This window comes from Ictidomys tridecemlineatus, chromosome 10, assembly GCF_052094955.1.
Source record: "Ictidomys tridecemlineatus isolate mIctTri1 chromosome 10, mIctTri1.hap1, whole genome shotgun sequence".
NCBI lineage: Eukaryota > Metazoa > Chordata > Mammalia > Rodentia > Sciuridae > Ictidomys > Ictidomys tridecemlineatus.
The window spans coordinates 12,711,892-12,737,949 of record NC_135486.1 but is presented as its reverse complement, the minus strand read 5'-3'; the positions used below and the strand labels follow the sequence as shown (position 1 = coordinate 12,737,949).

The 26,058-nt window shown below is 54.0% G+C and overlaps 1 protein-coding gene across 12 annotated transcripts in view; it reads right to left on the bottom strand.

Annotated features, from left to right (window-relative positions):
* Positions 1–26,058, bottom strand: part of Lhx4 (LIM homeobox 4) — an 82,835-nt gene that overhangs the window by 38,760 nt on the left and 18,017 nt on the right. For 6 of the 12 annotated variants that reach the window (XR_013426407.1, XR_013426406.1, XR_013426409.1 and 3 more), the window contains exons 3-5: positions 13,916–14,118; positions 9,192–9,346; positions 8,716–8,887 (exon numbers count right to left, since the gene is read on the bottom strand). Coding sequence is in view for 7 of the 12 variants with exons in the window: in XM_078022416.1 (XP_077878542.1) it covers positions 8,716–8,887; positions 9,192–9,346; positions 13,916–14,118 (530 nt within the window). In the remaining 5 variants the exon portion in view is untranslated. Of the gene's footprint in view, positions 1–2,093; positions 6,720–8,715; positions 8,888–9,191; positions 9,347–13,915; positions 14,119–21,706; positions 24,688–26,058 lie in introns of those variants that run through there. The other 6 variants (XM_005319740.4, XM_078022415.1, XM_021722600.3 and 3 more) reach the window with 3 other exon arrangements.

Sequence of the window (26,058 nt, the reverse complement as noted above, 5' to 3'; positions counted from 1 at the left end):
TCAAGTATCAAAACTAAAGAAATGGATGTTGAGGATCATCTCTTATGGGTAGCAGTCGGTTAAAATTCACAACATTGCTGTGGTCTCTTATTGTTATTTTGTGATTTTAGCAAGTAGAATTGTGGGCCCAAAGAGAAAGAAGGTTGGAGAGCAGTGGAAACTGACTGTCGGCCTCCATTTTTCCCCCAGTGGGTCTTATTTAATGCTTTCTGGCCAGTGACTTCTTTTCTTTATAATTCGTTAAGCAGCTGTTTTTCTAGAAAGCCACTGTCAGAAAGAGAGACTACACAGGAGCTGCTCTCCTGCGACTAAACAAAAAAGAAAAACCCGATCCTGTCCTTTGTGAGCTGAGGATAGTTTTAATAGTTGTGAGGCTGGCATCCTGGTGGGAGCCACGTCCCTACAGCATGAAGTGGAAATGGTCCCATGGCTATGGGCCAGCTGTCCTCAAAACAGTTGACAGTGTGCTGAAAGCAAAGACTCAGTGCAGACAGACTGGTGACGTGGGGTTTGAGAATGGAAGGTGAACTGGTCTGCCCAAGACATGGTGTCTGCTGCATACTCTGACCCAAAGTCTCCCCTCGCCCATTATTAGTATGTCAGGAATACTCAGATAAGTAGCTGAGTGTGAAGCCACAGAACCTTTCACAGACATGTTGAGAATTGCCCTAATGTCCACTCAAAGGACTGGGCAGAGAAGAAAACAGTCTTAGGGCCAGTATCCCAGCCAACCCTTCTCCCACAGTGACCTTGTCTCCTTGCTGCATAACCCAGTGTGGTCTTTTTTACCTTCCTCAACCTAGTAAAGTACTCAGCACACAGGTAAGTTTGGCCAAGGACACCAAATCTTGTTGGCAGAGCTTTGAGTCTCCACTGAAGACTTTGGGGCCCAAAGTGTGTCTGGGACCCCGGTTAAGTCACAGTAATCCCATGGCAGCACTGGTCAGAGAACAGGCACAGAGCGCAGCCTGCTGCAAATACCTAGCAAGTCACTATGGAGTGCTCCCCTCCCCCGCCCTTCTGCCCAAGAAAGAAGGAAAAAACAAAGAGAAGGCGGATGGGGGATGCCCCACACAAAATAAGATGGTGAAGATGTTGCCACTGCCAGCGTTTGAGGAGCCTCAGGGTGCCTCACTCCGGGTCCTCCAGGATAGCCAGGAAGTATACAAGTAATCAGTGAGTTTTGCTGCCCATCCTCCCTAGGCGGACTCTGTCAGCACCTTGCATGCAGAACTTTCTGCAGTGATAGAAATGTTTATGCCTGTGTTGTCCAAATACAGAAGCCACTAGCCACAAATAGCTCTTGAGCAGTTGGAATGCAACTAGTGTGAGGAACTACACTTGTTTGTTTTAATTAAAAAATATTTTCTTTCCATTCCAGCTAAACTTCAGGGCCTGCACATTAACACACCTCATGCAGAGAGGAAACCAGGATGGAGATTTTCCTAAAAAGCATTTGTCTAGGAGCCTTGATGACTCTGATTGAGGTGTTTCTGTCCTGTCCCCTCAGCCAAATACAGAAATGTGCACATCCTTTCTCTAGAGGAAATAATTGTAAGTGTGAAGGACTTTAAAATGTAACAGAACAAGGCCGAGCCTGGTGGGGCACACTGGTAATCCCAGGGGCTCGGGAGGTCTCAGGCAAGAGAATCTCAAGTTCAAAGCAACTTAGCAAGGTCCCAAGCAGCTCAGTGAGACCCTGTCTCTAAGCAAAATACAAAGAAAAAGGGGAAGGGCTGGGGATGTGGCTCAGTGGTTGAGAGCCCCTGGGTTCAACCCCCAGAACCAAAAAAGTAACCAAACAATAACTGAAAGTTATGTGGCCAACATTTTCTTTTTCTTCCAACTCCCTAAATTTAGGGGCAGAAGGAGTTGCTGTTAGATAATCATAGAACCTCCTCTATCAATCCTTTATTGAGTAGTTCTTTATTAAGTGGTTCTGCTTAGAGGGCTGTTAGCAGTCCCAGAGTTCAGAGTTGTCTCTCTGGTTTCCTTCTGGTGATGAAAGTTCCTCCTGTGCCTCAGCTTTCCATTCCATTTATGTCAAGAGGGGAAACGGCCAGAAAACCAAATCAAAATCAAGACACATCAGCTTCTAAAGAATTTCCATGTTTATTTTACACAGTTTTACCGTACACATCTCATGCCAACACACAGGAGGCAATATACAGACAAACGCACCAGCTTCTGCTCTCCAAAGTCACATGGCAATAAATAAGGATGGGTGGGTCCTTTTTTTTTTTTTCTTTTTCTTTTTTATTTTTTCCGGGAAACGAGACTTCATTTCTTTTTAACTGTACAAAATTTACACTGCGAAGGATGAGGGCAACAATCCAGAGCTCAGGGACCTGGGGCTTTGAGGGCTGAATGTGCACTCGGAGCGGCTTCTGGGGTTCTGTGGCCCTGAACCTGCTCCTTAGGCTGAACACAGTCCTCAAGTGGGAAAGTACAATGTGATCCTTGTCTCTAGGTGAGCAACAGGTGAAAGTGGGAGTGTCCTTGCTCCGTCCACCTGTGCTCTGCCTCCCTAAGCAAAGGAATGCTTGGTGCACCTCCAAACCTGCAGCTGTCTCCTCACCAGAGCTAGCAGCATGAAACTGTGCTTTTAGTGTGGTCCTACCAAGCAGAGTGTGGATGGGATGACTTGGCTGAGCTCTCTCTTTTTGGCTCCAGTCACCGTGTTAGAGCAGTTGGAGCAACTACTGCCAAAAGGGCCAACTGACCAATCCAAGAAAAGAGAGAGCCAGTGATGTGCTTTTATTTAGCTTTCAGCATGCCCAGAGCCCTTCAGCAGCAGGCAATAAAACAAAACTCATTTCCGCTTAATTGAATTTCTCTTCATCTCATGGTTTCCAATTTTTAAAGTGCAATGTTTAAAAATGAGCCTCCTCAGGCTATCTGGGCCCTGCTGGCTGAAGAGGTGTGGCCATCGTTCCATGGCTGTAACCTGGGTGTCAGTGGGGCGTGCTGGGAAGGCTGTGTGGTGGTCAGGGGGCAGGTAATGGACTGTCACACAGCACACAGCCTTGGCTCATCAGAAGCCTCGAGCCACCTCCTACAAGGAGGCAGTGGGTTCAGATGAGCAGCTTTGAGCTCCAGATGGGGATTTTTTTTTCTACAGATTCCTTATATTTCTTGCAAAGTGAACTTAATGATGAAGATCTAATGGCCCCCAATTATCTTATTAGATTTTATGTTTTACAGTGGCACAAAAAGCCTTCAAGGACACTGCCAAATGCTTCTCTTAGGTCTTAATTTTGATCTTTTTCCCTGTTTTTCACTATATTAATTTGAAGGAACAATATTATCAGTATGATAGTTGATGTTCATCTTACATTATGCTCATAACTATCAGGGGAAGCAAGAAAGAGCAAGCATATAGACCAGAAAGAGTTGCTTGGGGTTACACAGCAAGTCCTTGAAGAGCCAAGAACCCCACTTCCCAACAACAGGATTTACCCACGGTGAGCCCTTAGATTTGGTACTGCCTCCCTGATTTAATCACTTTTCAGCAAATACAGATTTCTCCGGATCCACTTAGTTCACATTTTGCTTATCCAATTACCACTGGGAACTTGGGGGCGGTCAGTTATCAATTTACTCCGGTGTTCAGAAGCTTCCTGCTCTAAAGTCTGTTGGGGGGCACAGCAGATCATCTTTGTTAACTGCTCTCAAAGACAGGCCCAAATATTGCAAATGCCTCTAGAAGGTCTTGTGTCATTTCTTAAGTTCATCTGTGTCATGTAGGAAGGGGAGAGCAGTTGCCAGGTGGCACCAGGTACTCCAGTAGTAGACAGGTGAGGAGTCTAATAGAGGAGTGCCTCTGGGGGCAGCTAAGTCTCAGAACACAATGCTCACCAGTGACACTGGCCCATCGTCATGCAGCACAATTTGCATGGAGAGCCACTTAAAGTCTGAGACCGGTTGTGACTGTGCTTCTAAATGGGCACCCATGTTTGCTGCTCTCCAGGGAAATGGCTCTGGGAATGCACCTTAAGTACAGCTCTCTTGGACTTGTGGTCAGTGCTCTCTCAGGACCTCTTTTCCAGCACCTCTGAGCTACCACCAACATCTCTGCACTACCCAGATTCCCTCAAGAGACCTCTCGGTGGGAGGACAGCCTCCTATACTTCTACCATTGAACTGGGAGTATGATTAACTCCTTTATAAAAATAAAACAGCTCAACCTAAATTGATCTTTTATAGTGCTATACAGAGGGCAGGACCTCCTTTAAAGATCCTGCTGTCCCACACTAAACTCACCTCTGAACCCATGAGATATTAAGCCCAGTAGGGACCTGGCCGGGCAGCTTTCCACTTGGCTTGCCACACAGCCTCTCCCCTGTGTATTTCGAGAGGCCTGCTGAGAAGCATGTATTCGGGAAGTTGGCCTCCAAACAGACGGTTGTGATCTCCCTCCCTTCACATGCTTGTTATCTTGCATTTGTGTTCATTCCCACCCCGCCTTGTTGGGGACTTCCAGTAGCATAGAATTGGATGGGCTTAACATACCACTATCCACAAACATGGAGCCTCAAGAAAAGAGTCCATATTTGCAGACTCCCCAGGCAAAAATAAGGGCATTTGCAATCCACCAAAAAAAAAAAAGGGTATGCTACAAAACTGATCAGAGGATAGGTGGCCTGAAGGCTGCTCCAGGAATTCATTGACTGTGTCTCTTAAAGATACTTAATGGAACTTACTTTAGCCCTGGAACAGAGCTTTAAAAAGACACTTCCCTTGGTCTGCCTGCAGCATGCCTAAATCTCTGCAGTCTTCACAGGGTGATCAACCAGTCACAGAAGGAAGGGACTTCAGGTCTTTGGCCCCATCACTTCATGTGAAAGAAAGGCAAGGCCTTCTCATTCTTCCTACCCTGCCAATCTCATTTAAGAGAATGGGAGGCCAGAAGAAGCAAACCACAGTTTCCCAAGGGAGTGGAGATACATTGCAGCTGGCTAAATTCCCAGCTTACACATGGAGAGCATCCTGATGGCCAGAAGTGGGGTGCACAGGATGGCAGTTGCAGCTTTGACCTTGCTGCAGTCTTAGTGACATGTTCTGCAAACCTGCAAGCAGGAAGTCCCTGCACTGCCACTAGCTGGGGAGCTCTGCCTTTCTGAGCACAGGACAGGAGCCCAGGGCATGGCACCAGTCCAGCAGGCAACCCAGAGAGATGCAGCCCAAGGACCACTTGAAACCTTTTAGACCCTAGAGTATTCCTCCCAACCAAGGTAAGCCAAAAAAGCATTGCTGTCTTCAGTGGAGTCAGCAAGCACAGCAGAGAAGGCTTTCGTGTTTTAGGGGGAGGAGGGCAGACTTGCAAGCTCACCTAAACCAACGCCCCCAAGGCAGACTTCAGATTTCATTTCACCCCACAAGGAGACCGGCATCTGCCCATGTGGCTTAGCAGACTGCACAGTTGGAACCCAAATGCATCTCCAGGTGCTGTCACTGATTGTCACTCTGCTCTCTCCATGGTTTAGCTTTGATCACTGTGTAGCCCGCAGCCTGTCTTGGGTAGTAACTGATACGAGCAAATCAAAAAAGGCACACTGTGCCAAGGGGACTCATCGGGCAGCTTGTGAAGGTCCAGGCCACTCAGCTCCAGCCTCAGAGTCACCTGCAATGAAAACCACTTCTTGCCGTGAGGGATTCAGTGGTCTAGATGGGATTTCTTAAAAACTAAAACCAGTGATTACTCTCTGGTTTGTACTTTCACAAAGGAAAGAAGTCAAAATTTCACAGCAACAAAAAGGAAAGGAGAGGGGTGTGTTTTTAATATCAAATTGTGGCCATCAACGTTTTCACTGACCTTTAGTAACTGGCTATTTTATTTTGAAAATCAGGGTTCGATCAGCGAGGTCCAGAAACCATCTCATTATACTCAAGGGCCTTGATGCTCTACCTCAGGAATCTCGGCTCTGGTGAGAGCCGGGGTCGGGGAGGCATTGTGTGAGACACACCGGTTGGAGCACAGTTCCCAGAGGCCCAGGTGGCCTGTCACAGTCGCCTTGTGCTACCAAAGCACTGAGCAGCCAAAGCCACCAAGCAGGGCAGGCAGGGAGAGCGCCAGCAAGCCAGCACCTAGAGCTCCAGGCTGTCCCCCTGTGCCGTCTCAGCTGAGGCTGCTCTCCTGCCTCCTCCAAGAAAGCCATGCCCTAGGGAGGCCGCTCAGCCTGCTAGGACCCAGCAGAGCACTTCCATTGAAAATAATGGAAATTCACATTGGCGCACTTTTGATCCTTAAGAGGCAAGTCTCCTTTGATCCTTGAAGATATTCTCTCAAACCAGGAGGACAGGTAGGGTGGGGAGGAGAGAAGTTTAAAAAGCAGGATGATCCATTTCATCAAGCCAAGAGGCTGGGCTAGTTGGAAAGTCGGGGTAGCCTACACTGCTTCCTGTGGAGATGTCAGAGGTGGGTCCCCCAGCCATGGCTCTCAGCGTCTGGCTCACGCCCTGCCCTGCATGCGCAATGATGCCCAAATTACTGTCCACCGTGTAATCCAGCCCATTGAGCAAAGGAGCGTGGGATGGCAGGGACGAGATGGAGGATGGAGACTGGGGGATTCCATAGGGACTCCCATCCCTCAAGTCCTGATAGGATTGTCCTGTCCCGTCCATGGAGAAGTTCCCATTCATTAACTGTCCACCTGTAACGTCCCCCACGTTGCCATAAATCCTATTGGTGTGGCCAAGTTCTGAGAGAATTTGATCTTCTGTGGACAAAAGAATGGAGATTTATTGTCAGCTGCCAGGACTTCAGTGGTCTCTGCTCTTCACAACCTAGGAACCCTTGACTGGGGAAGATACCCAAAGGCAGCAGCTGTCTCTCTGCCAAGCAAGGGTCAGACAGCAGCCAATCCACCTGACCTCCAGGGACCAACCCAGGTCAAGGGGCAAAAATAAGAAACACCTGCAGAGACCAATTCTAGGTCCCAGAAGGCTGGACATATATTTGATGAGCTTGTTGGCCCCGTGTATCTGGTGTACTAAAATATTCAGGCAACACTCAGGAGTATGAACACCCCAGGGTTGGTGGGTGGTGTTATCACAAGTGACAAATATGTGCTGCCAAGATTTACTCTAAAAGCTTTCAATGAGAAAAGTGCTTAGTTTCATTGGCTGGGAAACAAGCAGGCCCGTAGGATAGAACTAAGCTGGGGACCTTGCTTAGACATGTGTACAAAATCCTTCTGGTCTACCCAGAAAGGAGGTTCAGTATCAAAGGACTTGGCTTCTCTCTATTCAATCAGCTCTTCACTGGGGGCAAAAATTATTTAAGGCCACTGGACCCTCTCGTCTCTTGAACCATTTTATTAAGGGGATCTAGTGCAATCTTTACCACATGAAAGAATTCATCTCTCCAACAGAGGCCAGAAATTTTAGCCTTAAGAAATAAAGGATTTTATAAATGCCCAGAGAGACTAATGCTATGTCAGTCTGGGACCCATCTGCACCCAACAGGAATGCTTTAACAATACTGGATTTCAGGCGTGGATCTCAACAGCTCAGATGAGATTAGGTGACTTTCCCAATCCTGCCAAGTGGACAGGTGAGAACGGGGTCCTGGGCCTTCTGACCTGTAGGTCTCAGCAGACCTCCCGGCTCAGCCTCAGTCCTCTCAGACACTGTGCGCCTCTAGGCCACTATTCCACCCTCTGTCCCACAAACTTCTTCCGCTTTTCCACCTGGGCTACACATCAGTTCCTGTAAGAGGCTATTCAAAACCCACCCCTCAGAGACCTCCCATGCCACCCGTGAAAATGTAAAAGCCAGGGGCGAGGGAAGGCTGATGTCCTTCAAAGGGAGCAGGACGCAGAAGGCTCAGCTCCACTCTAAAATGGCCATGATTTGGCCCTTTGGCTATGGGAGCCACTGGCTCCCGTAGGGACAGTCACACCCTCCCTGAGTACAAGTGCTTAGCTTTCCCCCAGGCACGTCGACAGCTGGTGTGTTCACTGAGCCCAGTGACTGAGATGACATGCGGGGGCACTCCCCATTTATAGATGGGAAGACAGCCCCTCATGAAAAATGAGTGACTCTAATAGAGGCACCCTGCCAGCCAGGCTTCTGATCAGTGTCCTTGCCATCCCCAACAGAAGTCCTTCCCCATTTGCGGACTCGGTAACTGAGAGCAGGTAGGGTTATTTGTGAACAACCTGGGGATCCACGTGTGCAGTAATTTGCAATTTTGCTGATGCCCCAATCTGAACAGAGCGCATGCTGCGAAGCTCGTGTGCCGGGTCGGGAGGAAGCAAGTGCCCCGCTCACATGCACTCACAGCAGTGATCTCCAGGAAGAGGCCTGTTGAGCGTGCTTCCTGTCACCAGGATAGGAGGACGGGGTTCCTTTAGGGGACCATAGAAGGTGGCCAGTGTCCCCACAAAAGGGAGAGGTGCAGGAACAGGGCTGGGGCAAGCGCTGAGATGCAGCCCTCTGTTCACAGCTGGGTGGTCTGGTGAGGGCACCCCAGTCAGCAGGAAATGAGGGGGACCTCAGGGCCATGAGTAGGGCCTGGCTGCACCCCACGGACCTGTTCCTCTCCTTTTCTATTCCCTGTCCCGCCCTGAAGGGCCCTAGCACCTTCCCCACCCTTTACTGAGGCCTTGGGAGGGAGTGGCCAAGGCCTGAAGGAAGAGCCGCCTGTGAGCCAGGGCCTACTGTTCCCCATCTCCCGTGGGACCTCGGCCTCGCCCCCCCAGCCCTGCTCACCTCGGAAGCTCAGCTCACTGTCACTAACCCCACAGTCCTCTGCCGAGCTCTCCTTCTCCTGCTTGCTGCCTCCCCGGCTCCTCTTGACGCTCTTATAGAACTGTCCCCAGCGATGCCGCCCTGCGTCCTTCTTCAAGCGTTTCTCCTTGGCCCTCCTGTTCTGAAACCAAACCTGCCACAAAGCACAAGGGACACAGGGGGAGTGCGCTATCAGCCCAAGGCCTCCAGGACCCAAACGCAGGTGGCTGGAGACAGATTAAAACCTATTCTCCCGCCCCTGCTCTCTCCAGCCTGGGCCTCTGAACTCCGCCTGAGATTCTGGCTGACACCCCCAGGGACTCGGGGTCACTGCCCTGAGCCCAACTGCCCATGGGGATGGGTGATGTCACACCAGTTCCTGGCTCTGGACACCACACTCTGTCCCTCCCTGCCAGAGGCCCAGATCCCCAGAGGGCAAAGGAGGGCTGGCCTCTAACCTGAACCACCCTCATGTCCAGGCCTGTCTCCGAGGACAGCTGCTCCCTCACGTGGCGCGCGGGTTTCGGGGAGTTCTTGTAGGCATTCTTTAGCGTCTCCAGCTGCTTGGCTGTGATGGTGGTCCGCGGCCGCTTAGCTCCAGCCTCCGAGTCATCTGCAATGGAAACCACCCCTTACTGGATCAGCAGGTCGGAAGCAGCTGGGCCTCCTCCTTCCTTCCCCCCAGGTAGGAGAACACTTGCTCTGTGGAGGGCTGGGGAAGAGGGCGAGCATCACCACGGCGTGGTCCCCACCCCTGCAGCCTCCACAGCACTGAAAGTGAGGTGCACTGCCCCCATGTCCCTGGCCTCTGGCTCCCCTCCAGAGCCTCCATCTCCCCTGGTCCCACCTCATGGCCTCTGCCGTGGCCTCCCTGGGCTCCCAACTGGGGACAGCCTGCCCCTCACTCGCCGTCCAAGCAGTGTGTATGATCTACGGGTCAGAACCCACTGGTGGCTTATAAAGTCCATCTGGTCAATCAAAACTAAAAGAGGAAACAGGATGAACAGACAGAGCAGTGTTTCATGAAACTGGTTCACTTTCCCTGTTTGAATGTGCGCCCTGAGTTGAAATGTGAAGTGAGCTTCTCACAGTGGATCTTAGTCAATATTTTTTGAAAAGCACTGAGTTCCGGAGTGTTCCAGGTAACGCACTGGTCAACACAGAGTGTTTGATGGGTTTTGAATGGAAGAACCTCGAGTCTCTGTTAGCTAAAGGCTGGTTTGTTCCATTCCCAGTCAGGCACAGAGAGGCAGCGGGTGTGCTCAGTACCACACAGTCGTGCAAACAGCTTGCCGCCTCACCTGGGACGTGGGCACAGCTCTCCCCCTCTGCACAGTGGCCCTGGAGGACACTAAGAATAAAGGCCACTGCAGGCTCCTGGTGGTCTGTGCCCCTCACATTATACTTCAGAGCCTCTGCTACATTCCTGTCCTCTTCCCTGCCTCTTCTCCTTTAAGAACATTCAAGAAAAACCTCTTAGGAACAACAATAATAGGCAACACTTATTAAGCACCTTCTGTGTGCCTGGTTCACTACAAGCTTTGTAGGCAGTCAGTCCCCACAATTCTAAAAGGTTCTCCAAGTAGAAGACCTAGGTGCGGCCTTCTTGGCCCTGGGCAACTGACCTGGCAAGCAGCCTCACCGTCGGAAGCCTGGGGAGCAACACCTGCCCTTGGGGAGCATGCGTTCTAGGGGGTAAGCAGTGGTGCAGCTGGGGCCACAATACATGCACACACACAGCACAGGGTAGAGGCCCATCGTCCTCTCTCCTCCTTGGGCTGTTTCCCAACATAAGCCACTGTCATCCCAGAACCATCCAGAACCACTCTCACCCGTCTCCCTCCCTGGAGTCCAGGACCCAAGGCAGGGGTGCAGGACAGAGCCCCCATGTTTAGAGAGTAAGGCCAACACAGACAACCTCCACAGTTTGTGAAATTCTAGAGTTCAGCATGACGTTGTTTGATGCAAACTTGAATTATGCATATACAAAATAGTGTACTATTTTTTTTTTAAAGAGAGAGAGAACTTTTAATATTTATTTTTTAATTTTCGGCAGACACAACATCTTTGTACGTGGTGCTGAGGGTCGAACCCGGGCCGCACGCATGCCAGGCGAGCGCGCTACCGCTTGAGCCACATCCCCAGCCCCAAAATAGTGTACTATTAAAATAGGTATAGAGTCTTCATGGATAGACTTTTAAATAATAAAACTATGAGAACTATGTGAGCCGGGATGGTGGCATATGCCTCTATATAGGACTAGATATAGTCCCAGCTACTGAGGGCTGAGTGGGAGGATAGCATGGGCCCAGGAGTTCAAGATCAGCCTGGGCAACACAGTGAGAGCCCGTCTCAAAGAAAGAAAAAAGAGTTTAAGTCGGGGGGAATCACTTAATTTCAAAACAGTCTTTCCTAGTGAATTAGAAATCATTTCACCACTGCAGACAGCAGCACCCCTGGGGTTTACGTGTCACCCGCGTTGGTGGCCTTTGGTGGCGCACCATTGCTGTGTGTTCAGGGCTTTCTTCTTGTGATTACGGGGACTATTATGCTGTTATTTTAACATTCACTGTTATTATAATTTAAAATCTTTTTTATATCCTATAACAATGTCATCCAAGTATTCATTAAGTAGTGGCAGCAGTGCTCGTGCTGAAAAATGTACCCGAAAATCAATAACTTTGGTGCGGAAGTTAAATGTGATAAAATGCTATGAGGAAGGCCAAGGGACACCACGATACCCCCGGCTGTTAATTTAGGAGAGAGCCTGGGGCACGGTACTAAAGGTAATGCTGAGAAAATAAAAAGTAACATTAAGGCGGAGATCTCCTTCACAGGCTGTGGATCTGTGTGCTGGCAGGGGCCCCTCCCCCCCAGGTTGCATTAATTCCTAGGGGAAAATTAGTCTCGATGTATGTTAGCGTTGAATTATGCAGGGTCTCCTAGAACTTATCCCTGATATAAAATGCACCCTCATTATTTTGAAAATGCAGATATCCAAGGAGATGGAACAAATGAACAAAATCATTCATACTAAGGTGCAAATAGCTGATATATTAGATCCTTTGTTTAGCTCAAGGTAGGAAATTATAAGCCTAAAAGAAGACTTAGGAAGATAAGGAGAAATCACAACACATTCAAAGGCAGACAAATGTCCTCTGCTGCACCAAGGACCACCTGGCTATCCCAGGATGGAGCGGCTTCGCCTCCCTGACAGCCAGAGGACACCCGGGGAACAGGGCAGAGGTGCCTTCAGCTGCCTAAAACATGCCACACCTACCTGTCTGCATGTCTCACTCTTATTTAACGCTCCAGTTCACAGCCTCTTCCTGCTTAAACCTGGGGAGACAGCCCACAGAGGCAGCTTCTGTCTAGCCCCACGTGTAGCTGAGAAGCCAAGACTCAGCCAGCTACACACCGTCCCAGAGGAGCTCCCAGTTCTTGGGGACGCCCACCCCGCCTCTGATGCCAAAGCCATTGTCCTGCAGAGGAGTGCCCCACAGAGCAAACATTCTCCCATAAAATCACGAGCCCCACACGTCTTTCTTGCCTCCCCAGCTAGATTACGACCAGTCTGTGTTTGTCTCCCTCTTCTCTCGAACCACCTCAGCACCATGAGATGCCGGCCCGGAGGACTCAGGGTCTAACGAAGCAAGTCCCTGACGTGAGAACCGAGGGTGGTGGTGCTTTTATGATCTGTGGTGATGGGCATCAGGGTTCCAAGGGTGTCTCGGTGTCTTCGAGCCCATCTGAATCGGTGGCCTATTCCTGACCGGCCGCCCACTCTCTCGTGACATCCTACTGAACCCCAAAGCAACAGCGTGGAGTTTAAGGAACCAGAGCAGAGACCAGTCTTCAGAGGCTCTGGGTCTGTAGAGGAGGCAGATCAAAGTCCTCTGTCCACCTGGCAAAGCCAGAGGTGTGAGGGTCATGGCAGAGAGGATCCCCAGAGAGACAGGAAACCTCTGCCTTGGGCAACCCTGCCCCTCCCTTCCTCCCACCAAAGCCAAGTTTGTCCCAGCTAGTTCACCCAAGGGCCCCTGTGAGTTCCTCTGTGTCCTCGCTGCCACAAAACCTATTTCATCCTGCATTTATTAAGCAAAAGCCTAATTTCTCCATGTATCGATCAGATCCAGATAACATATGAGCCCAGGAAAGATCTGGAAGGAGATACATGAAACAGTTTTTGCTTTATTTATTTATTTCCATCAAGCGCAGACCTATCAATAGGACTGCTTTCCACTGTGGAACCCTATATTGATAAAAATTCTAGGTAAAGGCAAAAGGCCTTGATGTTCCATGAGTTTGTGCATCTGAGATTCCTAGGTTGGGTGTGACCAAATCCCAAATTCAGATCTGGAGTAAGACACCACCACCCCGTGGGTGCAGCTTGGAATGAGAAGCCAGGGGTGGGGCTGCAAGAAGGATGGAGTCGGGGTGGCCTTCCTGAGGGGAGCCAGTCTGAGCCCTGTCCGGCAGCTGGAGAGCCCTTAGGCTGCCCAAGAACAGGCCAGGGAGGGCAAGAGCAGCCTGGACAGAGGTAAGGCAGGGTTCCCTGCTGATCTCAGCCTCCGCCCCACCGACGGGGCAATGGCCCTGAGGCAAGGGCAGGGGTCAGTTATGTTGTTGAGTCCCAGTTGCGTCATTCAGCCCAATGCCCAGGCACTTGACCAATATCAGGCCTTCAGAAACAGCAGGGGCAGCAGCCCTCAGTCCCTTCCCAAGACAGGAAACACCTGCAACGCAAGCCAGCCCTCAGAGGGGACAGGCCGGTGCTGGTCCCGCTGTCTGCAGCCTTTGAGGCACAGGAGTGCAGAGGTGAGTGCACCCCAAAGCCAACATTCAGGAGAACCCCAGTATCCACCGCAGACCAAGCTCCAAGACTGCCCAGGCAAAGAGGCCACCAAGAGGATGACAGAGGTCCCTGGCTGCTGGAGCCCGCCGTGGAGTAGGGCAACAGCATATCTCCACAGCCACAGCCTGATTCATGCTTCCACAAAGCCAGCGAGTGCAGCAGGTTAAGGGGACCAGAATTAGCTCCTGGGGCTCTGGAGGAGGAGGCCCAGTATTGAAGGGGCCCAGAGGCCGGGCAGGCAGGGCTCAGGGAGGAGGACACCACAGGCCGAGGGAACGGCCTGGCGGAGGCCTGGCGGGGGACAGTGCACAGGGCAGGGACACTTACCGTTCTGCTTGGCCGTCTCGTAGTCCTCCTTGCACACCAGCCGCCCATCCTCCATGAGGTAGAACTCGTCCCCCGTGGCCAGCTGCCGGCTGCAGATGATACAGGCGAAGCAGTGCAGGTGGTAGACAAAGTCCTGGGCCTTGCGGACCACCTGGGTCGGGGGGATGCCCTGCTGGCAGGCCGTGCATTTCGTGCCGAAGCGCCTGTCAGGGCAGCAGAAAAGGATCAGGGGGAAGAGGCATGCCTGTGGGGTATGCCCTCTCCCAGCCCTCTCCTAGCCCACCTCTCCAGTGTCCCTGGGCCCCCAGGGACACCCAGACCTCGTCCTCTGGGCCTCCAACTAGCTTCATCGCTTCAGGCTGGGCTCTTGCACCACCAGTGAAGGGGTTGGACCAGAGCTAGTCACTAATGCCTCTCCTGAGGCCGACATCCCTGGGCTCCACGTTGCCTGACTGACACCATCCATCATGCGGGCAGGGGGTGGGGTTTCTAGGGCCGTTCCTGGGTGGCTGTACCTTCCCCTCCAGGCTTCCTAGTCTTTATGATGTGGTCTAACAGGGAACCACATGTGAAGCCCCCAGAAGCCTCTCCCCAGAGCGAGAGGCCCCAAAAGGCCAGGCAACAGCACAGGTCCACGTTCACACTGGCACTCTGAGAAAACACGCCTTGTCAGCAGAGCAGGCTCCCCATCTCTCCCTCCCCTCCCTCCCTGCCGTGGTCCAAGGCAGGCCTAGCGAGGCACGCTTTAGGACCCTGCAACATCCCAGGGCCAGAGGTCTGCAGATATGTTTGGAAAACCTGCCGAAGGCCTCTCCTGGGTCTCTCCCTTTCTGGACCTACATCAAGGCAAAAGAAAGTCATCCACTGCCACCCTGTGCTGGGACTAGGAAGGGAAGAGAAGTAGACAATTCACAGAAGCATCCAGCGGGGTGCTGGAAGCCTCTTTCCCCATGCTGGCCACAGAGATCCACAAAGCCACGCCAGGGTCACCGAGGCCAGAGGGAAACGGGCCAGCGCCGTGGTGGGCAAGGAAGGGGTGCCTTGCAGCAGGTGAGCCTCCCCTGCTGGAGGAGGGAGGCGGCGGGGCTCGGGAAGCAGGGGCAGAGTTTAAAACAGCAATCAACCTAATTATTCATGACACTTCACACGGCAGAACTTTATCTTCTTCAGGATGAAAGACTTCGCCTAATGGATCTGGGGAAGGTTTGATTTTAATGGTCCTTTTAACTAATGCTTATAGGCAGCCTGATTTCCCCTGAAAGGACAGTACATATTTCATCCACATTAATACCAAATAAATTAATTATGGTCATGGCTATCATGATGAATCCCAGATTAATGCAGAATGATGGGTCTCTTAAGCAGCAATGATACCTGCTGGCGGGGGGCGGGGGCAGGGGCCTGCAACAGGCATGTCCAGCTGCAGCCTTGAACCACCCCCCACGACTCGGCATCCTGGGGGGAAGGGAGGGGTCTCCATGTCTGCATGGTGAACTCCCCAGAGCCAGAATGGTGACTGGAAGACTGCTCTTCTGAGACTGGAACAGAAGGGTGTTAGGGTGTGTCTGCAACAAGGCTTGGGACACCCAGGCTTCTGAATCCCTAGGATGTCCCTTAATTTGGTGGGGGATGTATGGAAGAGGCCTCTCAGAGCCCAAGTGCTCCACCTGAGATTCCGTACAGGCTTCATGAACCACCCTTCCCCAGTTGCTCAGAATCCTGCCTCAGGAGGCCGTCCAGGTGTGTGTCAGAATTTCAAAGGGATTCAGGACCCAAAAAAGTCAGTTCTTATTTGTTGAATAATGAAATCACTGAAGAAAGACCCCTGTCCTTAGAGGATGTACATGGAGTTGGGTGTGGTGCCACTTCCTACAATCCCAGCAACCCGAGAGGCTAAGGCAGGAGGGTAGCAAGTGTCTGAGACCCTCCTCAGCAATTTAGCAAAGCCCTGAGCAACTTAGTGAAACCCCGTCTCAAAATAAATACAAACGACTTGAGATGCAGCACGGAGGTAAAACACTCCCAGGTTCAATTCCTAGTACCAACACCCCCCCCCCAGGAAAAAAATAAAAAGGAAAAGAAAGAAATAGAAGATGCGCAGGGAGAAAGGAGATGGTAGTGGATGGCCCGCTCAGGAGGGCCCTGCCCCTCCCAGAGCACAGGGGAGAAACAGGCCCACCCCGCAGTGCTGGGTAACCGTGCCATCTGGGTCACAGGGAAGTAGCAGGCCATCTGCATGTCTGGGGAACAGAGAGAAAGGAAGCCTGCCTATGCGCTACTGGAGAGTGTTTCCAAAAGCCTGTGCCTTCCTGTCTCATCCAGGTCCATCCCCAAAGCAGGCGTGAGTTACCACGAACAGAAACTCCACCAGGTCTGCCGGAACCCTCCTGAGAAGCCACCCACATCTGCAGGGTGTGTCCAAACCCTTCGCTGAAAAGATGGGGCGGGGAGTGGCTCCAGAGAAGATCTAGACTTTCCCCCAAACAAATCCTCACGTGGAGGCCTGGGCAGAGGAGAGACCCCAGAAGAGAGTGGAGCCCTCCGGAAGCTTCTCCCACCATGGGACCACTCCTCTCCCACCGCTAAAAGCAGAGGGGGCTTCATAGCTGAGCCCAGTCGACACCGGAGCCCAGAGACATGAAAGATAACGGGGTATAAATTCAATCTACAAACCGACAGTGATTCATGCGCAGGGGGCAAGTGCACAAGAAAAATGAAAAACAAATGGACTTTCCCACCAGCGTTTTTTAGCAATTGAAGCAATTTTCCTGATTGTGGGATTTATACCGACGGTTAAGTGGGAGTTGCTCCTCATTACCTTTTCTCCCTGGAGCACAGCCAACGGGCCCTTGCCAAGGGGGCCTCACGTAATCCTTGGCCCCCGGGTCTCCCCTGGCCTGGCCCGGCCCTAGGGCCACCCCACCTCTAGCCAGAACCAGTGGACCCAGACTCCCATGGTGTGGGGTGATGAGGACACTGTCCCCAGGTTTCCAATCTTAGACCAGCCAGAGTCCCAGGGAGAGATGGCAGGCCACACAACTGTCCTGTGATAGGCAATAATGAGACACCAGGGCCTGGTTGGAATTCCCAGGCCCCAAACAAGGTAAAACTGCTTCAGGGAGAACCAGATTCCAAGGATGCTGGGTGAGGGAGGAGGGGCTGGACCAGCCAAGGAAGCCGGCTTCTGGCAATTTCCAATTTCCTAGGCAGCCCACATGCCATACCAAGTACCTACTGTGTGCAGGGCCCTGCCCTGTTGGAGGCTTAGTGAATACTGGCCTTGCTTTCCAGAAAGACATTCCAGCCACCCATCCGCCTGGCCAGCCTCTGGGGACAGCCAGACTCCCAAGAAAGGAGCTGGAGCTGTCCAAAATGATGACAAAAATGCAAAGAAGGGCTTGTGACGCCTCGTGGGGTTATTTCCTCCTCTGACCTACACCACTGGAAACCCTCTCTTATCCCTGCCCAGCACACAGTAGGCAAGCAACAAAGACCAACTGAATCATGGATGCGTGAACTCCTTAGTGCATGTGCCCGGGCAGTCAGGAGGGCCTGGCTCTGCACAGACAGCGGCGCCTTCCAGAGCCTCTGTGACCGGGAGTGAGTGGCAGGTGGAGAGGAGAACAGCAGTTAGTTCATAACACACGGAAGTGTGCATCCCACTTTGCTGTCACCAACGCATTCATTCCACAAATGTCTCCCAAGGGTGATGCGTGAAACAGGTGAGGAACCGAGGCTCGAGAGGCCAGCCGCCGGCCCCAGCCGCACGGCAAGTGGGAGAGGCAGCGTTTGAGCTCGTGCTTCTGCTGTGGCACATGATGGGTGGCAAAGGCAGCCACATCCGCTCTGATGCCCACCCTAGACTGGAACTTGAGTAAAGGACCCTGTGCCCCTCACAGCCCCACCCCCAGCAGCTCTGAGCTCGGAGCATGAGGCCTCAACCCTGAGATGCTGGGGCTGCCATGGGGGCCCTCAGCACTGGGGATGCTGGCCCCAGCTCACCCCGTTCCTACAGCTGGTACAGGCACGAGGGGCTGGGGAAGAGCTGGACATCACAGCCGGCTCTCAGGGGCCCCCTTGACCCTGAGAGGGGCCAGGCCTTGTCTCCTTGTCCACTCTCTTCAGGGCTTGGCCTGAGCCCTGTCTGTTGAGCTGTCCCCCTTTGCTGTCTCTGCAGGCCTGGCTGGGCCGCTCACCAATGCAGGGACAAAGGTGAGGAGGTGGGATCCAGCAGGAAAAGGGCAACCGACAGGCTCCACAGAGCCTCCTAGAACATGGGGCACGTAGACCACCGATGTCTGGCACGTTCCTGATTTGAAGTGCTGTGATCAGACCCTGGTAACCATGTTGTGGTTACTCAACACCAACTAAGGTCCCTGAGCTCTCGCTCACCATGTGCCCACTGTGTGTCCCACCCACTGGGCCCTGTGTGTTCGTCAGCCCTCAGCCCGTCACACTCCACAGCACCACTGTACCAGGTACTGGATGACCTGGCTCCTGACATCCGTCACTCCCGCTGTGACTCTGGGTCCAGTGCCACACAGACCACCCTCCTGCCCTGCCCTCAGTCCTCTGACCTCTTCTTTTGAAGGTCACAGCCTCCGATCTTCACTGGATGGTCCTCCCAAGACCTGGGTAGGACCAAACTCTCCCTGCCACACCTCTGCTGGAACTTGCCCCTCCCACTGCTGACCACTGCCTCCTGCCCACCTCCTCCAGTGCCCTGACCCCAACCACTCAGGGAGACTGCGCTTCCCACCATGGCTGCCCCTGTCCCTCATGCCCGGGGCCTCATTTCCCCCCTTCCCTTGCACCCCTCGGCCCTCCTGCCTACCCTCAACCCCCCACTGCCTCTGCCCCAGCCCTGGGACCACTCCTCACATCTCTGCAAGCTGCACAGAGCTGAGGAAAAGCCTACCTGGCACTGGGCTGCCTGAGCCCATGACAGCGCACCTGGGAGGCCACCTGACTGCTTCCCAGTCCTGTCCCTCTGCTGCCCCCAGACCCCTCCCCTCCAGGCCCATCCTCAGCTCCTGGGCCTCTCAGTTGGCAGCACAGCTTCCTGTTCCCCACAGTCCCCGGGCCCCCCACATGGCAGCTGTGGCTCTGGCTGACCTGGGCTTCCTACAGGGGGACCTCACCCCTGCCCCTGCTCAAGGCCCACCCGTCTGGGCACAGGGTGCCCTCCTCCTGCCTGACCAGCCTCCTCCTATCAGCACCCCGTTACTGCTGCTGCTTAAAGTAACCCTCGGCCCCACATCCCCACCTGCCACCCGCTCTCCTCTCCTTTCAGGGCAGAACCCTTGGAGGACGTCAAGAGGAGGCCTAGACGTGCGGAGATCCTCTTCAATCCATCCACTCGGGGCGCTGCCCACCAGCCAACCCAGCGGCACTTTGACCAGTCAAGAGCCAAGTCCAGTGGTCAGCTTCCATCCTCCCTGGCCTTCCAGTGGGCTCTGTCCCCTTCCCTGGCAGCAGGCTCACCTGGCCTCAGAACCAGCGCCCTGGTTGAGCCCCACTCACCCGCCGACAGGCTCCCCACACCCTGTCTCTTCCTTGCCTGCTCCCTGGGAGTCCTGGGCCCCGACCGGCAGGTCCCACAGCTCCTCAGCACCTTGGATGTCCAAACCCAAGCTCCTGCTCTTGCCCCAGAACCTGCCCATCTCAGATCATGTGATCTCATCCTTCCAGTTGCTCAGACCAAAAGCCTGGGACACTCCATCCGATCTGTCAGCAGATCAGACCCCAAATTCCACCGAGTGTGGGACCACTCCTCACATCTCTGCCAGCACCATGACAACAGGGCTTCATCTGTTCTGCTCACAGCTGAATCCAGGGCCTGGCACAGTGTCTGCCCAGGGTACGTGTCCAGTGAATGGATGGGTGGGCACCCCTCTGGCATGTTTCCATCTATAGATGAAGAAACAAGTTCAGAGAGGGTGAGTAACTGCCTGAGATCTCCCAGCTGAGGGCAGTGGGCCTGAGATTTGAACATAGAATTCTTCCTCGGGGGGCCTCCCTTGCTCTTGGCCACTGGCAGGCAGTTGTGGGGACCAACCTGGACCCCAAACCAGCCTCCCATGGGTTGGAGCTGACACAGTATGGGCGCCATCCGGAGGAAGCCAAACACTACACAACTTGGTTTTATGCTTTAATTGCTTGGTGGTGATTTACTATGGGCCATATATTTTTTCCCAGCTGCCACTTCCCTACATGTATTTCTTTTATCTATCACCACACTTGACAGGTGAGCTGCTGATATTTACTGTTACTGTATGTACCAATATTCCCAGCATATATCACCACCCACTCTGAGGCCACCGCCATGTCATGGGCACATAAAGCTCTGCCCAAGTACGGTCGGCCTTCTCCAGGCGTAGCCTGGGGTCATATCTGGAGAAGGCTGACAGCGAGAAGGCTGCTGGGGGAGGGGGACGCAGCCCCTCCAGTGCACACAGGCTCAGGCCCGCCTCCCTGGCCGACAGGCACTGCCCCAGTGATGTGCTTTTGGGTCTTTTTTAAGTATAAGGTTTTATTTTTAAGGAGCACTTGATATTACTATTTTGAGATGAGTGCCACTACAAAAGCCCTAGAACCTGTGACCAAGTCCAACCTCCTCCTTTAACAAAATGGGTCCCAGAGAGAGGTAGTGACATGCCTAAGATCACACAGCTCACTTAGTGGGAGAGAAGAGGTCAGGACCCAACTCGCCCCTTTCTTCTCCTTTTTTGGGAACATGGATCAAGCACCAGACACTCTCATGCCAATTACCTCATTTAAACCTCACAAACACCGTTCTTACAGCTATGTCTTATTATTACTCTCTTTGCACAGAAGGTGAGGGCTTGGAACAGTCGGGTGGAGGGCCCAAGGCCACTCTCTCCTTCCCTGCTCTTGTCCCCCAGCACCTCACCTGCCCCCTCACTCCTGGTGGTAGCCATTACCAGGTGGGCAGAAGACTCACCTGGGGGGTTGGCACTAAAGCAGAAAAGCCGTCCCTGGCTCCCGATTCTCGGCCCACTTTGAACACCCACGGCCCCTGGCAGCTGTGGCTGGACCATTCTTTGGGGAATCCTGTGTGACTGACGCTCTTCGCCTGCCTGGACCATCTGCAGGTGGCTTGCTATCTCTGAGTCCTAAGGTCCTTCCAGATGGAGGGCTTTATTCTCTACGGTGGCATGGCAGACACCGGCGGGCAGTGGAATGGAGGTCTGGGGACACGGGCCCCAGCCAGTCTCGAGGCAAACCTGCTCTACTCAGCCATTACCCGGCTGCAGAGCCAACCCTAGTCTGTGCTTTCTCCTCGAAGTGGACTTCCAGGGACATGGAAGGTTCCCCAGGCACCAGAATAACCAACTAGACCCCATCTCTGACCACCCTGGCTTGACCTTGGCCTGAGAATCAGCACAAGATGAAGTGGGGCCGGGTCACGGGCCCTTGAATGCCTGGAAGTCTCAGAAGGCAATGGGAGCACGGTGACAGAGCTGGGCCTGGCAGGAGGGGACATCTCGTATTGCCCGGGGGGTGGGGGGGGGACGGTGGCAGGGAAATCTCCCAGGGTGCAGAGGTGCGGAATCAGCGGACTCACAGGACAGAGGCTGGGAATGAACAAGAAGGCCTTTTGGGGGTGGGATCCCCGGGACAATGGCCAGAGGTGAGAGGTGAAGGAGAAAAGGGGTGACCCTGGGCAAGTGAGAGCAGGGGCTGGCCGCAGCTGGCCGCTGCGTTTCCCCCGGGTGGAGGAAGCTGCCCACACCTTCCACCCCCGTGTCAGCCAGACCCCCACCTTACTTGGGGACCCGGTTTCCACAGCCCAGATGCCATCTCTGGAGCGGATTCGCATCTACTTGGTTCCAAACCATTTCCTCCAAGCCAAGAAAGTCCCGGAGACGCAGTTTCCACAGATGTCAGGAGGCCTTCGCCCCAGGCTGGGTTCTGCAGGAGCGGAGCGGGAGCGCCCGGGCAGGCAGACAGATAATCCCGGACTCATCACCGGCTGATGTATGGCCTCCAGTCCCCAGGGGGAACTGCTGGGCTAAGTAATTGCTTCTGCCTTGATTACAGGCCGTCACAAATGACTGTGGGCCTGGTCCCACCAGTGTGTTTGACTCTTACAAATGTCCACAAGCACAGCCACTATCTGGACCATCTGATCGTTACCTTAAAAGGTTTAATTTGCTTAGCGAGGGAATTAGACTATAAACTATTCAGAAATTATGGAAAGCCACACGTCAAAGAGACCCTCCCCCTGTGGGTTCCTTAGCACATTTTGCTAGAGCATTGTGTACGGGTGTGTGTGTGGGGGGGGGGGCCTAACAGTGTGTAGTTTATCAGAAATAAAAAGTGGCTCAGCAAAAGTCTGTCCCCAGGTCGGATCCATAACCAACAGCCAATCCCAGAATTGCAAGAGCCTCTTCCTGGCACAGGTAGAGGCCAGCAGCTCCTGACCGAGCCGGACACTCTGTGAAGGGAAGGTCATGGGCAGCAGTGTCTGCCCCAAAGCTCTGGACCATGCCAGGTGAGGGAAATTCAAAGTCCTTCGCACAGGGACACCCTGTGAGGGGAACTGCTGACAGCTCCTGCCCCACACCCACACTAGGATGTGGCCATGTGCTCCTGCCACTGCCGCTGGACACAGCCTGACCTCCAGCCCCAGACCTGTCTGCCCCAGGCCTTCTGCAGCCACACCACCCCCAGCCTGCGACCCCAAGACTCCTCTCCTACTCTCTCCTATATCCATGCACCTTCACGACCTTGAGGACAACAATGATGATCCCTGAGCACTTACTTCAGGTTACTAGATTCTCATAGTAACTCAAAAAAATTAAAATTTTGAGATGGGAATGTGAGGTTCAAGTTGACACCAAGCCTGGACTCAAACTTTCCACCTACTGCCAAGAGAGTCGATTAAGCCTGACTTCCCCAGGTGACCCCATGTCCTGGGACCTCTGCCCAGAATGGAGGTCCTGGTCACCCAAGGAAGCGGTCAAGGGCCCCAGGGAAGTCCCCTTTGCAGCCAGCAAACCCCACTGTGATGGCTGAGTGGTGAGCGGAGCTGAGACCCGGCGACACCCAGGGGGTGGCCTACCTGCTGCTGACTGAGGCTGCCCGAGACTGACTGGCCACGAGAGGCCTGCAAGCCCCCGGGGAACGACCGCCCCACCCTCCCAGCAGTCCTGTACAGCTCTGGTGACACAGGCCCTCCATTCCACCAGGGACCCAGCAGGACCCATCCCTGTCCACCCAGCGGGGAAAGGGCCTCAGGGGCAGGGAGACACTCCTGAGGACAAGATGCTTCAGACAGACGCCTCCAGGTGACAGCATCCCAGAGCCCTGGCACTTCCCCCACGGCCCCCGGATGGGCTCCTGTGAGTGTGACTCCTGGTGGCCGAGGGCTTGAAGCTCCCCACTGGCCTGGAATGTCCTCGGAGGCTTGCCCTGTACTGCAAAACCTGTATGAGTCCGCCCTCTCTTCACCTCCATAGTGACGCGGTTTGTATCCTAATAATCAATGGTTTCTCTCCCAAATGTTCACATAAATCAACCCATCTTGTTTGTCCTGTGGTTTAGCCCCCCACGCTGCCTGGCTACCCGCCCCCCGGCTCTGAGGACCTCGAAGCAGGTAAGTCATCTCCACAGGAAGCCCTCAGAGCTGGGTGGTGGAGAGTTGGGGGAACAGGGACCAGGAAAGGCTGGAGCAGGCCCAGCTGGGAGGGACCTCGGAAAGCCTGGCCTCCGAGGAGCAGGTCAAGAGACTCACGTCAGGGTCAGATACCCAGAGATATCCATGCAGCGCCTCCACTGGGTTGGCCACGGTCACCCCCCTCTCCATCCCAGCTCTGGGCTCCTGTGAGCCGCTCTTGACAGACAAGGGAAGGCCTGGCTGTTTGTTCACTGACACAAGAGCCTCACTGGGGTTCACCGAGCCTGCCCGCCACTCCTTTTGCAGAGTTCTCCTGTGTGCAGGCCTCTTTTAAAGCTGGCACTTATGAACTCCTGTGTTTCCTGAAGAGGACGCTAAAAGCCAGAGATGATAAGGAACTTGCCCAAGGGCACCCCGTTAGCCACTGGGCAGAGAACCTGTCCTGTCTGCACTGTGCTTTGGAGTTGGGAGCTGCCAGGCTCCTCAGAGAACCTCGTTGGTGAGGAGGAGGAGGAGACCCAGGAGTCCTCTCCCAACCCCTCACTCTCCAGGCCCTCGTCCCTTTGCAGGGAGACATGGGACCTGGGACATGCTGGACACGAGGTCTGGAAAAGACCTGCTTATTGAAAGCAGTGCCAGGAGTTGTCGGCTCTCAGCTGGCGATGCGAACTGCACGGGGCCCGACGTGCCATGAGGGGTGGGCTCTCCTGATGGCTAAAGGCTCCCCCTGCTCAAAGCAAATGACAGCCCCATCAATGCATTAGACCCCGCTCCTCTTGGGTCTCAGAATTGTATTTCCTTCAGAGAAAGGAAGCCAAGGACCCATGAAGCAAAAGCAACAAACAAGAAAAATCAGTTGCTGATACTGAGCAAGACAGAGTGCAACAGCCCCAAAGAAAAATGCAACAACCACAGAGTACCTCCTCCCGGCACCACTTCTCTCTTGGTCTGGCTACACACCAACATCGCCCTCTGCTGCCCGTCACCAGCATCGCTACAGCTCCCTGGCCCAAGACTGGGGGAGTCCTGACCTCTGGCTTCCCCAGGGCCTGGCTCCACCTCTCCACCACCTCCGGGGGTCGCTCTTACCATGGCCCACTTCATTGTAAAGCCACATACAGAATACAAGGGAGGACGCCCCCGGGGCTTGTGCAGGGCAGCCCCCCCCCACTCCTGTGGACAAACGGGTGAAAATACGGACCCTTTGCAGGGAGACAGGGGGCCGCAGTGTGCTGAGCACGTGGCCTGGGAAGGAACCTGCTTAGCAAATGCAACACAGGGAGTCCCTGGCCCCGGCTTGCAGTCCCCGCTGCGCAAGGCCACAGTGCGGAGCCGCAGAGTCAGCCAGCCCTGGCTGGGCCTCTGAGCAGGAACCGGCGGCAGCTCCCAGAAACCCCCGGAGCTTTTCCACCTCTTTTTTCTTTAAGCGGCATTTGCAGAGGATGCTCCCTCTCCCGTGACCAAACCAAGAGCACTCTGAAGTCTGGTGGACAAATTCAGATACACGGCTCCTGCCATTCCCCTGGTGGGACCAGAGCTGACTGTGAGACAGGAGAGGGACCTGAGGTCCAGGACTGCCCCACCTCCTGCTGGCAGTGCCCCCACTGCTGGGTGCCATCTGCACGCAGGTGCCGGCTGGCATTAGTGAGCTGCGGTGAGGAGTGGCTGCAGGGCCTCGTGTCTCAGGGATGGGAGGGTGAGCTGCTCTGACCTGGACAGCTCCCTCCTTCCCTGTCCTCACCTACCACAGGGCCTGCAGCTGTGATTTCCTGTTCCAAACAGTCATGGCGAATCCAAGTGTCCTCGCTGGGGACTTGGGAGGCACCAGTCTTCACCTCTGACTGGCCCTCCATTGGAAGGGGGACAATCACCTCAGCTTTAAGGCCCCGGCCCCTCACAGCACCCACCACAGAGCTAAAGGCTCAGATTCAGCACCAAAACCTGTGGCCAGCTCCCCGGGTGGCCAGCCCAGACCTGGGGCACTCACAGAGCAGAGCAGATCCTGGGGACAAGGGGCAGGAGAGAGCTGAAGGACGGGCCTCTGCCCTCCCCACAGCCTAGGGCTTCCTGACTGGCAAGACAAGACACAGAAGCAACTTGTCACCAAAGCCCTTGAGGCTTGTGATTTACTCCTTGTTCCTCAAACCCAGAGACCAGTGGTGGCCTGTGGTCAAGGCTAAGGCCAAGTGCTTATGTGGGGGACAGAAAAATGAATAGCAGATAGGCCTTTGCTCCAGACAACACAGAGATGACAGAGCAGGAGGACGGGTGGCCCTTAAGAGGGTGGCCATCTTCCCTGGGGAGGGAGCACCCTTCTCCCCACCGCAGACTGGCCCTGGGGCAAAGCTGATGGACGTGGGGGTAGCTGGGCAGCTTCCGCCCCTGCCCTCCTGCAGCACAGGTGATGTGCACAGGGAGGCAGCCATGCGCATTGAACCAGAGTGTGATGGTGACAATGAGCACGACCCTCTGAGCCAGCCAGGGGGTGGCCCAGTGGCTC